This window comes from Rhipicephalus sanguineus, chromosome 3 (genome assembly GCF_013339695.2).
Source record: "Rhipicephalus sanguineus isolate Rsan-2018 chromosome 3, BIME_Rsan_1.4, whole genome shotgun sequence".
Lineage (NCBI taxonomy): Eukaryota > Metazoa > Arthropoda > Arachnida > Ixodida > Ixodidae > Rhipicephalus > Rhipicephalus sanguineus.
This window is the reverse complement of record NC_051178.1, coordinates 34,107,230-34,121,919: the sequence shown is the minus strand read 5'-3', so window position 1 is coordinate 34,121,919 and position 14,690 is coordinate 34,107,230. Positions and strand designations below refer to the sequence as shown.

Below are 14,690 nucleotides of genomic sequence, written 5' to 3'. Positions count from 1 at the left end.
GTGCGACGCAAATTTGACGGTTGAGGAGTAGGTGCTGATCGCCCTCGATGACGCCTTCAAGGTTCGCAGGTTTTTCGGTGCCGACGGAAATAATGACGCTGGAGCGCGGCGGAATGGTCACCTGCTCTTCTATCACATTCAATGCATGGTTGCCTGGCATCGCGTGGGGCGGGAGCGCTTTGTCTGAGTTCAGTGTTATCGACTCAGACCTCAGGTCGATGACGGCGCCGTGGTCACTTAGGAAGTCCATTCCCAGTATCACATCCCTGGAGCAGTTTTGTAGAATTACAATGCTCGCAGGATACGTCCGGTTGTTGATGGTGACTCATGCCGTGCAGACACCAATCGGCGTTATCAGATGGCCTCCAGCGGTCCGGATCTCGGGGCCTTCCCAAGCAGTCCTAACTTTCTTCAACTGTGCTGCGAACGGCCCACTGATGACGGAATAGTCGGCTCCAGTATCGACGAGAGCGGTGACGTTGTGGCTGCCGATCAGAACGTCGAGGTCGCTAGTCCGCCGTCTTGCGTTGCGGTTACATCGCGGCGTCGGGTCACGGCTGCGTCGGTTTGCACCGCTGCTTCCGCGTTGCGTCGTCAGGTCTGCTTCCGGTCGCAAAGTTTCGTCTTCAGGACGTCGTTTGGCGTGCAGTGGGGGCTCGGAACTTCGTCGCGGCGTTGTCGTCGACGGCGGAGGATCTTCAGCATTTCGTCGTTCAGCAACCGCACCTCCATCGGTTGCTGCCCTTAGTTTTCCGGATACGGGCTAGGCGACCGGCCCCGGTTTGGGCCAGTGTACGGCCGGTGGTGCGGTGACATGTAGCGGCCGGGCGACGGCGAGCGGGAAGGTCGTCGTTCTTGCCACTGTGTTCCGGTGAGGTAGTCGTTGATGTCGCGCGGCCGTTCGCCTGGCTGCGGGCGCGGTGCGTTGATAGCGAATCCGCGTAGTCCCATCTGTCGGTACTGGCAGCGGCGGTACGTGTGGCCGGCCTCTCCGCAGTGGTAGCAGAGCGGGCGGTTGTCGGGGGCACGCCAGACATCGGTCTTCCTCGGGGTGTTGCGCTGGCCGACAGGTGGTCGGTAGGGCGTCGGTGGCGGCGGCGGCGTCTGGCGACGGTACTGCGGCGGTGTGGCGTCTTGGCGGGGGCGTGGAGAAGGAGCATGACGGCGGGCTGCAGCAGCATAGCTAATAGCTGCCGGCTGCGGCTCTGCTAGCTGAGGCGCGCCGAGTGAATGCTGGATCTCCTGGCGCACGACGTCGGCGATGGACTCTACTTGAGGTTGCGACGGAGGTAGAATTTTTCGCAACTCCTCTTGCACGATTGCTCGAATCGTCTCACGCAGGTCGGCGGGTCCTAGGGCTTGAACGTCGGCGTAGCTTGTAGCCGAGAAGCTGCGGTTGTATTGCCGCGTTCGCATCTCAAGCGTTTTCTCTATCGTGGAAGCCTCCGATGCAAATTCAGCGACCGTCTTCGGCGGGTTCCTTATCAATCCAGCGAAGAGTTCCTGTTTGACACCCCGCATGAGGAACCTCACTTTCTTCTCTTCGAGCATACTTGGGTCGGCATGTCGAAACAGGCGATTCATCTCTTCCGTGTAGATGGCAATATTTTCGTTGGGCAGCTGCACACGGGTCTCCAGCATAGCCGCGGCCCGTTCCTTGCGGACAACGCTCGTGAACGTGCTTAGGAACGTCGTCCGAAAGAGATCCCATGTTTGTAGGGCGGATTCTCGGTTCTCGAACCACGTCCTCGCGGCGTCTTCTAGGTAGAAGTATACGTGGCGCAGCTTGTCCTCGCAGTTCCAGTTATTAAATGTTGAGACCCTTTCAAAGGTCTCGAGCCAAGTCTCGGGGTCTTCACATGGCGAACCACGGAACGTCGGCGGCTCCCTGGGTGGCTGCATCACGATCGCCGTAGGGGGCACTGCGTCAGTCATCGTCTCGGCGGTCGATGTGACGGTCTTCGGCTGCCTGGCGTTTTCGGGAAGGAGCCCGTACTCTGGCTGTAGTCCCTTCTGCCGGCGGCTGGTTCGAGGATTCGGGTTGTCCTTAGACTCGTCTTCTTCGCGGCTTGGGCTTGGGTCAGCGCTCCGCCGTGGTGTCCGGATCATGAAGCAGCACCTCCACCAGATGTCACGTGGTCGTGACGTCGACGAAGACAGCAGTCGGCGTTTGCAGAATGAAACTGTTTATTTGGCCGAACTTGTGGCCGGGAAAATGAGAACTAGAACTACAGCTATACACGCTGTACAATGATAGCGGCGAACAGGGCGTCGTCCGTCGATCAACTGACAAGCAGTCAAGTGCGTCGGCTTTTATACAGGCGCTATCGAACTTTCCAGCGATATCGCTGGTGGCGGCGTTATCTCTCGACAAAGCTGGAACATTCTCGTGCGGCGCGCAATCTTAACAGATTGTTCCAAAACAATCGCGAAGCTTCCTACACATCACGGCGAGGCCTGCGCAGCGCGTTGCCCACAGTCTTTGTGGGTGGAGCTTACACTCATGAAATGTAAGACTCGCGGCAGTATGCACATCAAGTGCAGTTGCAGGCTTTATTGTTTTTCATAAAATTCCCGCATGACCTTGCCAGCAGCCTGAGTGCACTGTCGGGGCATGGAACGCTGCTTATGCACCGAGGGTCCCAGGATGACACAGCGATACTACAAGAGAAGAAAAAATCACTTCTGTGCAGCACACATTTTGCTGGCACTTCTGCACATTGTATTTCTCTCCTTGGTAACTGCAAAATACATTTTGTAGATAGGGCACCTCCGCATTGGCCACAATATCAAATAACGAAGAGTACACGTGTTGTTTCTTCTGTTCACAGACACGGCATAGCAAATGCCGCCTTTTACCTAATATCATCACTGAATTAAAATTATATTAAAAAGACAATCATTTCCATGGGACCTGTACTTTCAGGGCACTGCAGCAGTGGCATTTTATTACTTGTCAACCAGGAACAGTAGAATACACTGTGTATGTATCTTTCCATATTAACTGTTATTTAAAAAGGAAAAGCACCCTGTATACTTTTCTCTTGAGAGGTACTCGTAAACTGCTGTTCGTGATCTGAGAATACCTGCTAAATGTGCTCCACCCCATTCCTATTCTTCTAGGTCAGGGGCTGCAGTCGTGACATTTAGTGCCACAAGGGCTGGGACAGTGAAGATGCTCGGAGCAGGGGGCGGGGGAGAGATTGAGCAAAATGGCACCTAACATAGCCATTTCCAAGAACACTATATCCCACATCTCATATACGGGTAATTTCTGAAGGGCATGTGACGTCATGCATCGAGGAACATATCCATACTGGTCTCCGCGGTGACTAAAATTGCGACGTTGATTCTGAAATTTAGTTTCCATTCCACGGTGATGTTTTAGCACAAATAGACCGCAAAAAAAAAAGAAATGCTTGAGACTAGTCTTGACGCTGTAGCTACAAAGCGTTATTAATCACAATGAGGAAATAACGCAAATATCATTTAGCAAAGTCACAATAGTTTATTCCCTGTAAAGTTGCAGGCTGTGTGTTCGAGACCCCTCTTCTAGGTACTTCAGTCTCATGGCTCAGATCTGCCATCACTACTTGTCCTAAGTAGATGTATTCCTTCACCACTTCCAGTGCCTCGCTACCTGTTGCAAACTGTTGTCCTCTCTTTCGAGACTGTTCAACAGAACTTTAGTTTTTCTGCATATTAAGTTTCAGACCCACTGTTTTGCCTTGTGTGTCCAATTCATTAATCGTGCTTTGCAGTTCGTCCCACGAGTTACTCAGGAAGGCAATCTCATGAGCGAATCACAGGTTACTAAGGTATTCTTCATTAACTCGTATCCCTAACTGTTCCCTATTCAGGGCCCTGAAAACCTCTTGCAAACACACGGTGAACAGCATAGGAGAGATTGTATCTTCATACCTTACGCCCTTCTTTATGGGACTTTTATTGCTTTCTTTAGAGAGGACTTCTTCCAGCATTTTGATATGCGGTTCGTCTGCACCCTGATTGCACATTGCCTGCATGACTACTGAATATTCAGTGCTTTCTCGTAGTCTATGAAGGCTGTTACAGGGATTGGTTATATTCTGTGTATTTCTCTGTCACCTGATTGATAGTGTGAATGTAGTCTATTGTTGAGTAGCCTGCATGAAATCCTGTTTGGGTTAATTGAATTCAAAGGTGGTGCTAATTCTGTTAGTGACTACCTTTGTAAATAGCTTGTAGGAAATATACAGTAAGCTGATCGGCCTGTAATTTTTAAAGTCCTTCATACGGATGATGTTAGCATTTTTCCAAGATTCTGGAACCCTCGCCATCAATACACACTTTATATGCAGGATAGCCAGTTTTTCTAGCACAATCTGTCCACTGTCTTTGAACAGATGTGATGTTACCCGATCCTCACCAGCGGCTTTGCCTCTTTGCATTTCCTCCAAGGCTTTCTTTACTTCCCCTGTCGTTACTGGTGGGTGGGATGCTCAATTCAGCTGGGCTACTACTACTTCTTATATTATCGTCTTGGTTGTCCCGGCTACTGTACAGATCTCCGTAAAACTCCTCAGCTACTTTAACTATCTTATCCATACTGGTAGTGACGTTGCCTTCCTTGTCTCTTAGTGCTTAGGTCTTGTTTCTTAGTGCTTCTGCTTTTTGACTGCGCCTGGTTTTCTCTTCACCACTCTTAGACTTTGTGCATTCTTTAAAGCATGTTCAGTTCTCTCCATATTATACAGTCTTATTTCGGATACCTTACGCCTGTTGATAAACTTTGAAAGCTCCGTCGGTCAGGTTAGGGGCTTTCATGCTTTGATGTTTCTTAATGAGGCCTTTCGTGTTGTGGGAAAACTTGCGAGTATCCTGTCTTGTGAGCTTACCATTGACTTTTCTTGAACACTTCGCAGTGATATGGGTAAGGTTATTCTTCATTACATGAACACTCAGGTCAGCTTCCTCGGTTAGAGATGAATGTCGTTTGTATAGCGAGATTCTGAATTCCTCGACTAGCTCTTTGAGGGCTAACTCGTTGTTGGGCTTCTATTTCATTTCCTTCTCTGCTCATGGAGACTTTGAGATTGTACTAGGGTGCGGAAACTACCTGTACCTCTATGCTGATACATCACTGGCAGCTGTCTGGTATCTAACATGAAATAATTTGCAAACAAAAGAATGCCTTTATGACGAGGTAACAAAGTAGAGGGAAGGGGATAGTCGCCGTGAAGTTATCATTTCCCAATTGGCATGCAAGCCGAATGTGCTCTTTCACAGACCCACCAGCTGCGTGGTGACATTGGCTAAACTGTAAAGCAGAATACACTGAAATGGGCCATGCTTCTGAAGCGATTTTTTCTGCCTATTATTAATTTTTTGAAGCACTGGGACATCGTTCGTATGCAACAGCACCAAGCGGTTATAAAGAGAAATATTTATGCTGTGAACTGTTGTCGACTGCCAGTAGGTTAAAATGTCTTACTTCATGAAAGTAGTCTCTTTGAAATTACCAACTCTTGGGTAAGCTTAAGGTTACACAGTTCAGCTACACTAAGATATAGAGGGGGCGACTATAATGAAAACTTCCTGGCACCATCAATCGTAAGTTTTGTTCATGTTTTGTGAAGTGGATCAACCGTGGCTGGCTAAGGCTGGCTGACCAACGCCATTGATTTCTTGTGGAAAACATTGTCCATAATTTGTTACCAGCGTATTAACGCCTATGTCGTTTGCCTTGTGTTGGTGTTAGCTGGGGACGTTGCACTTTACCCAGCATCCAAAGGGAATAGTAATCCTCAGCAATCTCTTCACATTTATATCATAATTACTACAAATAATGTTCCATATACTTTCCTTGACTTGATTGTCCGTTAGTTCTCATTAAGGTTAGCCTAACAGAGAAAGAGGAGTGCTTAAAATTCCCCTTCTTTCATTCATTCATAGTGAGAGTCTCGTTCTGGCAGACTTGATGCTTTCAGTAGTGTGCGAGGGATTCTTGATCAGCTGCCAGCTCGTAAAAATGTTGCATACTACATGACGCCAGCAGGCAAAACAAGAGTGTTCCACACTCGCCGTCATGGCTACGAGCGGCGCTGACTAACACTCCCAGGTTTCAATGCACAGATATATGCGACGAAGTGTACGGGACGACGACCGCCACCGTAGCTCAACTGGTAGAGCACCGGGCACGCTGTTCGATGGTTGCAGATTTGGTTCCTGCTGGCGGCAAGTTGTCTTTTTGTCCACTTTAATTTCTTCACATTTATGTCATTACTACAAATAGCGTCCCCTATACTTTCCTTAGATAGATTGTGAGTTAGTTCTCATTAAGGTTGTGTCTAATAAAGAAAAACAAGCCCTTAAAATTTCCCTTCTTTCGTTCACTGCAAGAAATGGCTACACTGCACAAACACGCCAAATTTCATTGGACCTCTCCTACTCAGGCTTTTGAGACCATGCATGTAAATGTCAGACTTGCTATTTTATCGCTCCAAGTGGTCCCAAACTCCATTTTATTTGCTCCCAACCTGCTCCAAAGTACAATTTTTCCAGCCCCGAACGCGGTCCAAAAGACAGTTCTTCCTGCTCCAAATCTGCTCCGAAAGTTGCTTCAGCTCCTCAGCTGCCACTGCAGATGTTCTTGCTGCCTTTTGTGCTTGAGGAGGATGTTGGTTTGGTGGGTATAAAGAATGGTGCCATGAAATGAGAGATAGTCTTGTCTGTTTGTTCTTCTGTCGTTTTCTTTCTGAGCTTCCCTGTGCATTGCGTTAGACCCCAATGGTGAACTTGTATTTATTCACCTGCTTGTCTCGAGAAAGACCCAAGTTTCCCTATTTTCACGCCATGTTCTCTCAATCATGGAGGTATAAGTATAAGAAGGAAGGTACAGAGACTGCCATGTGCCATGGCTTGTAGCACAGCAATGTGAGGAGGCTGGAGATTTTCCTCTACACAGTGCTCCCATATTGCTTCGAGGTTCGGTGCTCATGCGGTCCGGTATTCTCAAAAGCAATGCTGCCAGGCAGAGCACACCACCTTCAGCCAAGTTGTCACTGTGGTTGACCATGTTACACTGGAGAGGAAGAAGAAGGCAAGCAGCGTGTGGTCCAGGCATGAAGTAATGCTTCAAGTTTCTGAACTTTTGTACTTAACTGAGCTCACAGCCTTCGAGTAATCCAATGCATGCATTTGGTTTTACACCTCAATTAAAGCGATAATTGAAACTAGTGTACAGTAATACCTTGTTAACTCGAAGCAGTAAAAAGTGGAAAACATTTTGAGACAAGCGGATTTTCGAGATATGCTAAGTTGTGGAAATTGCAGTGAAATGTCTAGTTTCATTTAAAAAACTTTACCACTACTGGCCAGCTTCTTAACAGGAGTGTCTAATTGGCTCTACGATAAGGTTTTAAAGAAAAATACATGCCAGAGCTATCAACCAGCCATGTTTTTTATGGCACTACCTTGTTATTTAATGCAGAAAGACCGAGTAAGGATGTTCTGTTTCACGGTAACACTTGGGCCTTGCAAAGTGTCCTCGAGTTGCTTCACACATACGTGCCGATCATCCCCGCCGCTGCACTCAACTTCGCTTCACATAAAGCGAAACATGCTTCTTGTTTCAACAGAGTAGCTGCGTTGACACTGCCGTGTTCACTGCATGCAGGCTTCGACACCACCATGTTTCGCTTAATGAGACGGTCAAATCAGCCGCTCTTGCAGGTGAAATCAGTACGGCCCATTTGCAAGTCCAGAGCACTGGCGTTCTCTATTAATGTTGTGGTGACTGTAGGGCTGCTGGCTGCTCTCGTGCAATGCAGCCACACGATGAGCGCTACTTCGACGCCGAGCCTGGAATCCGCTTCTTTATTAGGGCTACCTTTCTTTGCAGTGTCAGTGACTTGCTTTGCTTTGGCAGCATTATCCATGCCACACTGCACGCCCAACGAAAAAATTCGTGCCATGTGCATTGCATAAATAAAACAAGATTGAATCTCTGACAGTAAAGAAAATGAACGGAACCAAGCATGCTATTTTGCAGGGCCTGCCCAGAGAACATCTTCATTTTTAAACAGCACAAAAATGAAAACACACAGAAGAGAATTGAACAACGCGAGCGCTGACTGACAGCTGAGCGCTTTATTCAGACAAAAAAAAGGAAGAACAGAACATGTGCACGCAACCTACACACGACAAAAAGATCACAGGCCGGCAGCGTCATTAAGTATCCTCTAAGTAATTCAATTCATAATTGCAAAATGCAATGAATGGGGTGCTAAAACATGTGTTACCGTTTTTGCATCCAGTGAATGCTTTGGCTATCGCCCTTATGTGGGAATCATTGTTCCCACAAATGGTGGCCGTGCAGCAGAACTCCAGGGAGCAACCACATGTGGCGCAGTGAGCGGACAAATGGGAACAAGGGGTGCCCTTTCAATAGCTATGGTGCTCGTGCAGGCGAATGTTGAGGCTGTGCCCCGTTCGCCCTCATAAACCTTACTGCAAGGCAACAGAATGGAGTAAACAACGTTGCTTTTGCAAGGGACAAACTGCATGTGGGGCATGACTGTGCACAATTGGCTAGGCAACACACCCGCACCCGATGACAACTTATCGATTCCGGTGCATGAGCTTTTGGGCGCAATGATTCTCGCGTAAGGGAGATAGGCGAAGCATTCGCTATCTGCAAAAATGGTGACACCTGTTTTAGCACCCCCATTCATTGCATTTCTCAATTATGAACTGAATTACTTGGAGAATACTGAATGATGCTGCAGGCCGGTGACCTTTTTGTCATGTGCAGGTTGCACGCACATGTTCTGTTCTTCCTTCTTCTTTTTTTTTTTGTCTGCATAAGGCACTCAGCTGTCAGTCAGCACTCGTGTTGTTCAGTCCTCATCTGTGTGTTTTCGTCTTTGTGCTGTATAAAAATGAACCCAAACCAGATGGCCCAACTCTCCCTTTTGCTGCAGATAACATCTATAGCCAAAGCATACCTTGCTAGATGCCTGCCATGGCGCTCGTTGCCTTTCCCACTTCCGGCACCTCGGAGGTGTCTGCTAGTGAGCGTGCCAGTTCTATCAGGATCCACATATGGTCCACATTGAAGTTTTTCTCAGTGGACTGTTGACTGCTTTTAGAAGTGTGTACTATGGGCGACAAATCTCGCTTGCATTTTCCTCCTCTGACACACCCAGCATCTGGCTTTTGTAAATGGCACTCGCTAAACAAAACTGGCATTGCACCAGGGTTGCCAGCATATTTGGCAGCTTGCTCTGAAACCATATTTTTTTTTAAAGTGCAGACTGCATACTACCCATCAGTTTAAAGTTTGTGCGGGCATCCGCTTCTCCTTAGGAGCAGCCACAAGCCATCTTTCACCCAAAAATTAACTGCTATCCACCGGTATATTGCGAAATGATGTGCCAAGTGGTCAGCACTGACTGCTTGACTTACATTGGGGCACGCAGCAATGAGGCATGACAACTGTAGGCTTTGCTGGGCACAAAAAATGATTCACATTTATGAGGTCTTGCATTGATGCAAGATAAAGGGCGCTAGAACTGCGAGTGTAGAACGTCGGCCTTCAACTAACAAAATCCTACCACGAACTAGATCTGCCCCCTCAAAGTCTTTCACAAACGAAATGATGCAAAACAACATGTCTGCTTTCTCTTTATCGCGATATTGGCAAACCAAGTTAAAGAATTCATTAAACCAGTTGCAAAAACTTAAAAAGCATGCATCTTGGCATTTCTTCCCGCAAATGGATATTTCTTTTTATTACAACATTTAAACAAAATATCTCGCAGAGCCTGTCGTCTGCTTGGCTGTGAACAACACGCTTACCGTAGTAGCCAAAGTTGTCGGCTCCGCAGCAGTTCTGCCGTGCACCATGCCTGCCATCTCGAAGGTGGTAACGGGCGTCACGGCAACCTCAGAGGCACGAGATCCAAGTTGCAGGCATTCGTCGTAAGTGGTGCTCGTCGCCTTTTCGCCTAGGTGAAAAAAAGGAGAGGTGTGGGACCACGCAGCGGGCATCTAGCAAAGGAGGCAGGGATGTTTGACAAAGTTGCTATGCTACTAGGTTCCCATTTCACATTTGGGTCCGCTTTGTCATAAGTGTGGCTCGCGGACGTCGGACCGCGAGCCACATTTATGACAAAGCGGACCCAACGTCCAAGTTTTTGTTCTGCGCTTAGTCGTCCACATTTCGAGATGTGTGAAAGTTGTCCCGCAAACACTTGGAGATAAAGGGCAACAAATACATTGCACCTATGGGAAATAATTCAGTACCGCAGACAATTTGGACGTATTTGATTTTAACACAAAAGTGTTTTATGCCGTGGTCCACCAAGACTTTCATGACATATTTCCATCACAGAAATATGTCAGCAAAATGAATTCCATCAAATGGCAAAGAAAAAAAAAGTATAAGAAAAAGTTCCGTTCAGAGGAGTCGAACCCATGACTTCTCAGTCCGTGACGATGGCTGGCTGGCATTTAGCCCACTGAGCTACCTCCAAACACATAGCGGAGGCTACGTGAACGCGCCTTTTACCTTTCACACTTTCCTCTCACAGTGCTCTTGGATGGATGGATGCTATGAGCGTCCCATTTATAACGGGGCAGTGACATGTGTGCCACCAGGGTTCAAAAAAAAAAAACACGCGCCGTTGCTACGACCGTCACATTCGGCGCGTTTCCAATAGAAGTGTAATTTCGTCAACGCTTTAACGCACCGTGAGGTGGTGGCTTTAGCGCATGCCTCGCTCATAACATCCATTCATATCGAAAAATAGCTCTCTGACGCTCGCTTGGCTGTCGCATCGCGTTCCCCGCTCTCCCTGTGAGAATTAACAGTCAGGCTTGAGGGAAGACACAAAGCGTGTAGCGTTTCTCTTCACGTTTCAAGACATGTTGAAGGAGTGCATATCGAGTACCAGTGTTTATTATGTGCCTGTTGATGCTATATTTGTGCAGCATTCACCATATGCAGTGTCCAGTTATATGTTAAGAACTTCAGCCTACTGCAAGGGTTAAATCATGACCATGGGTGTTAGTCGTCGCGACGGAGATGTGCCACTATGCGTCAGCGTGAGTGCGTCCACATCAAGCGGTACTATATCTGCAAAACAACAGTATACATTGTACAAGCTCTCATGTATTATTGCACAATGAACAATCAACTACTTCTGTGACGACACGTTTCACTTTCCTGTTATACCGATTCCTATAACAGAGGGATCAGCCATGTTTTTTCAAGATATGCGAGTTCAAGTTAACGAGATATTACTGTATTAACTGCACACCTATGTGTTTTTTTAGTGGACGTGCTATGTTTGGTTGCGAATGGGGTTGACAAGAGAGGTGACTTTAGCTTTGAAACAATGTAGGCTATACTCTCAGTTCATTAAAATAAAGTTTTTTTTTTTTCACCGGTTCAGAATGTGCTGCATGAGCCAGTGGATTTGAGAACACTGATTTCTTGTAAGCCACAACAGCAGGTTGGTAGCTGGGAGCTTGCATCATTGTGAGTATGTACCAGAAGAATAGTAGCGCTGCCCTCGGGGACAGCTAATCTTGGCAGTGGAGCAAAGGTACGGAGGTGGGGCTTCCGCATATTCGTGTTACTCTTCAAGTGGCAGCTTGTGGCTGATTTCGGTTTTGCTTGCTCGCACTGCTAACGCGTTTAGAAAAACATATGCGAGAAAAATGCGAATGGGAGAGAGACATTTCAATTGTTCAACGCACTTTTGAGTGTCGTATTACGAGTATGCTTTTCTTTGACAAGTAAACGGTGAGGTCACACACGGACCAGGGCATGTCAGGGACGCTATGTTTACATTGGAAAACAGGCGTGCAGAAAATGTGGCGCTGTCTAAGAAATGAAAAAAAAAAGCAGAAATTGTTGTAAAGTGAACAATAATTTTATTTTACCTATGAGTTCCCACAAATGTTTTGGTCTCGTGATAAGTAAAGCAGTATTTATTTGAGCAAGGCCAGTGAGAAAATTGCCCATAAGGTTTGAGTGTACTACTTCAGGGCGCGCTGACAGGCATGTGGGTCGGTGCTGCCACAGCACTGCCAAGAAAAGTTGTCCTCGAGTATACCAATGTTGTGTGATGTCGCAGTCTCGGTTTGTGGACAACGCAAACCTCGTTGTGGCTAGTTATTGGAGTCTTTAATTTGTAGGTTAGTGGAGGTCGTACAAAGGCCCCTGTTTCTGCTTCATCTTGTGCAGACTGGGCCACAGCGATCAGCGCGACGACGTCTTCCCAGAGGTTCCTGCTCTGCTGGTGGTTCAATGAAGCGGCCCTCATCGAGCCCCCTGGGTGAGTTGCTGCTCAACATGCTTAAAATTACATTCACGAATGAATAATCATTTTATTTGTTTCAGAAATGATTCATGGGGGATTCACACTATAATACCGTTGAGTTCAGAAATTGAAGATTTCACTGGGACCCTAAACAGGAATTGCCAATAACATAGAAATAATAAACAGCACTATCAATCATAAAAGCGATGAGTATTCATAGCATAATCTTGCAGATAAAGCAGGCTCTACAATTACCGTATTTCCATAATTGTAGGCTGGCCTGTTTTTTTTAATTTTGAAATCCATCGTTGGGGGGTCCACCTACAATCGAAACCAACACTTGTGCCTCCTGTAATTTCAAAGTGAACGAGAAATCGGGGACAACATTACGTTTGCTTTGCAGCTAGAGCATACATTTATTCTGTGCACCTGTATGGAAGAAAGCAAATCCTTTTCCGCTCTCTCTTAGGCTTTAGAGGTGGGCCAGTGATTACGGTGCTTGAAGGCTGATCGCGGGTTTGATTTCAACTGAGGCGATTGCATTTCTATGGAGGCTAGAAGCCCATGTACTGTGTCAAGTTAAAGAACTGCCGGTGGTTGAAATTACCCCGATACTTCCACAATGGTTTCTCTTATTGCCTGATTCATGATGTGAAACTCCACTAAGAGAGCAGCCTTGCTCAGACATCGTCATTGCTGCAACTCGCATGTCCTTCCCCCTAGGTTTCCTCTTTGGCGTCATAAGTCTGGCGACATTCCCGCCTGTGCTTTTCTGTGCCCCCTGCGGTAGTGATGCAGAACTATCGGTAAATTTACTATCGATAGTATCGATAGTTTCTTTGCAACTATCGATAGTGTAAACAAACTATCGATAGTACTACTATCGATAAACTATCGATAGTCGAATCGGTAGTACCATTGGTAATATTAGTAGCGATATTACTGCCACGCGTGTTTATTGCTTTGTTTTGATGTATTCGGGTTTCACCCACAGACTTTTAACTGCGTTTGACGCAGACCGCGCCGCAATGTTTGAGAAGTTTCGCGATTGTTTGACATTTTAAGCCTTTACGCGCCGGACGCGAATATTCAAGTTTATTCCAGAGCTTACACTGGAAGGTTTGATGACTAATGTATAAAAGACGAAGCGTTCCACCGATTGTCAGATTACTCGACGGCCGGCGACTGTTCTCGCCGCAATCAATGCGCAGCGTGTATCGCTTGTATTCTTAGTTTTGACTTTCTGAGCGCAAGTTCGACCAAAAAAAGAGCTTCATATTTCCCAGTCTTGCTGCAGCATTCTTCACCGTCACAACCACGTGACAAACTATCCATAGTGGTGCAAATCACGATGCTGTTGCTGGTTGGCCAAACTGCCAAAATATTTGCGATAGCCTACTGTAAGCTTCGCTTAACTTATGAGGAAATTTTTATCGAGAGAAATTATTTGCGCAGTGAAAATGGCGGCATATGTCCATCAATAAATTAATATTTAAAAGCAACCAGTTACATCTTACAATTAACAAACTTAGTTCTTGATAATTTTTTATTTTGCAATCATCAAATACAATATAAAACTGAAGCCGCGCTGTGCCACCCCATGTAACGGCTTCCTTTCCGCTACAGCTTAATAGTCTGACTTTATGACCATGTGTCAGCGCAGCACTCTGGTGAAGAACGCAAGCATGTCAACTTTCTTGCCCTTCAGCCTGCTCCTCCGGCTCTACTCTGTACCACGCGCGCGGGGAACCAAGTTTATGCTGCAATGAGTTCGCGCTGTTGATTTAAAACTATCAATAGTACTTACTATCGATAGCACTATCGATAGTATCCTTTACCATCGATAGTTCGATAGTGACTCAGCTATCGATAGTATCGATAGTACCATCGATAGTTCTGCATCACTACCCTGCGGCCATGTCAAGGTCATGCGGAGCTCCTCAGAGGCATCAATATTACCAATTATGGCATCTTTGCCATATAAGTAACTCGGACATGAAATAATTTGTGCCCTAGCTGTCATAAAATAGCTTTTGTGCTGTGCTATTCCATAAAGAAAAGGGTTGTCTTGCCTTTTTTTTTTTTACTTGCTGCTTGAAAACACAGTTTTCCTGCTCCAAAATGCTTGCTAAGGTTAAGGCTTGGGCAAGTTGGTTCATTGTGCACAGAAGGGAAAACAGTGCTGAATTTTTGGACGAACACAAAGAAAGACAGACGACGGCAGGCGCTGACTTACAACTGATCTTTATTTCTGTGAAGTAGGCACATTTATACCATGTCAGTGAACACACACTTGACTGCCATTAATGTGCTATCATCACTTTGACATCAGCATCACTGCATCACCACTCTGTGTCACAAACAAGCGTGAATCATCTG

At 46.6% G+C, this 14,690-nt stretch overlaps 1 protein-coding gene across 1 annotated transcript in view; it reads left to right on the top strand.

The window, feature by feature from the left end:
- Positions 1-14,690, top strand: part of LOC119386540 (serine/threonine-protein kinase greatwall) — a 217,730-nt gene that overhangs the window by 74,525 nt on the left and 128,515 nt on the right. Inside the window, exon 8 of the mRNA XM_037653808.2 lies at positions 12,236-12,326. Within this exon, the coding sequence (XP_037509736.1) occupies positions 12,236-12,326 (91 nt within the window). The remainder of the gene's footprint in view (positions 1-12,235; positions 12,327-14,690) is intronic.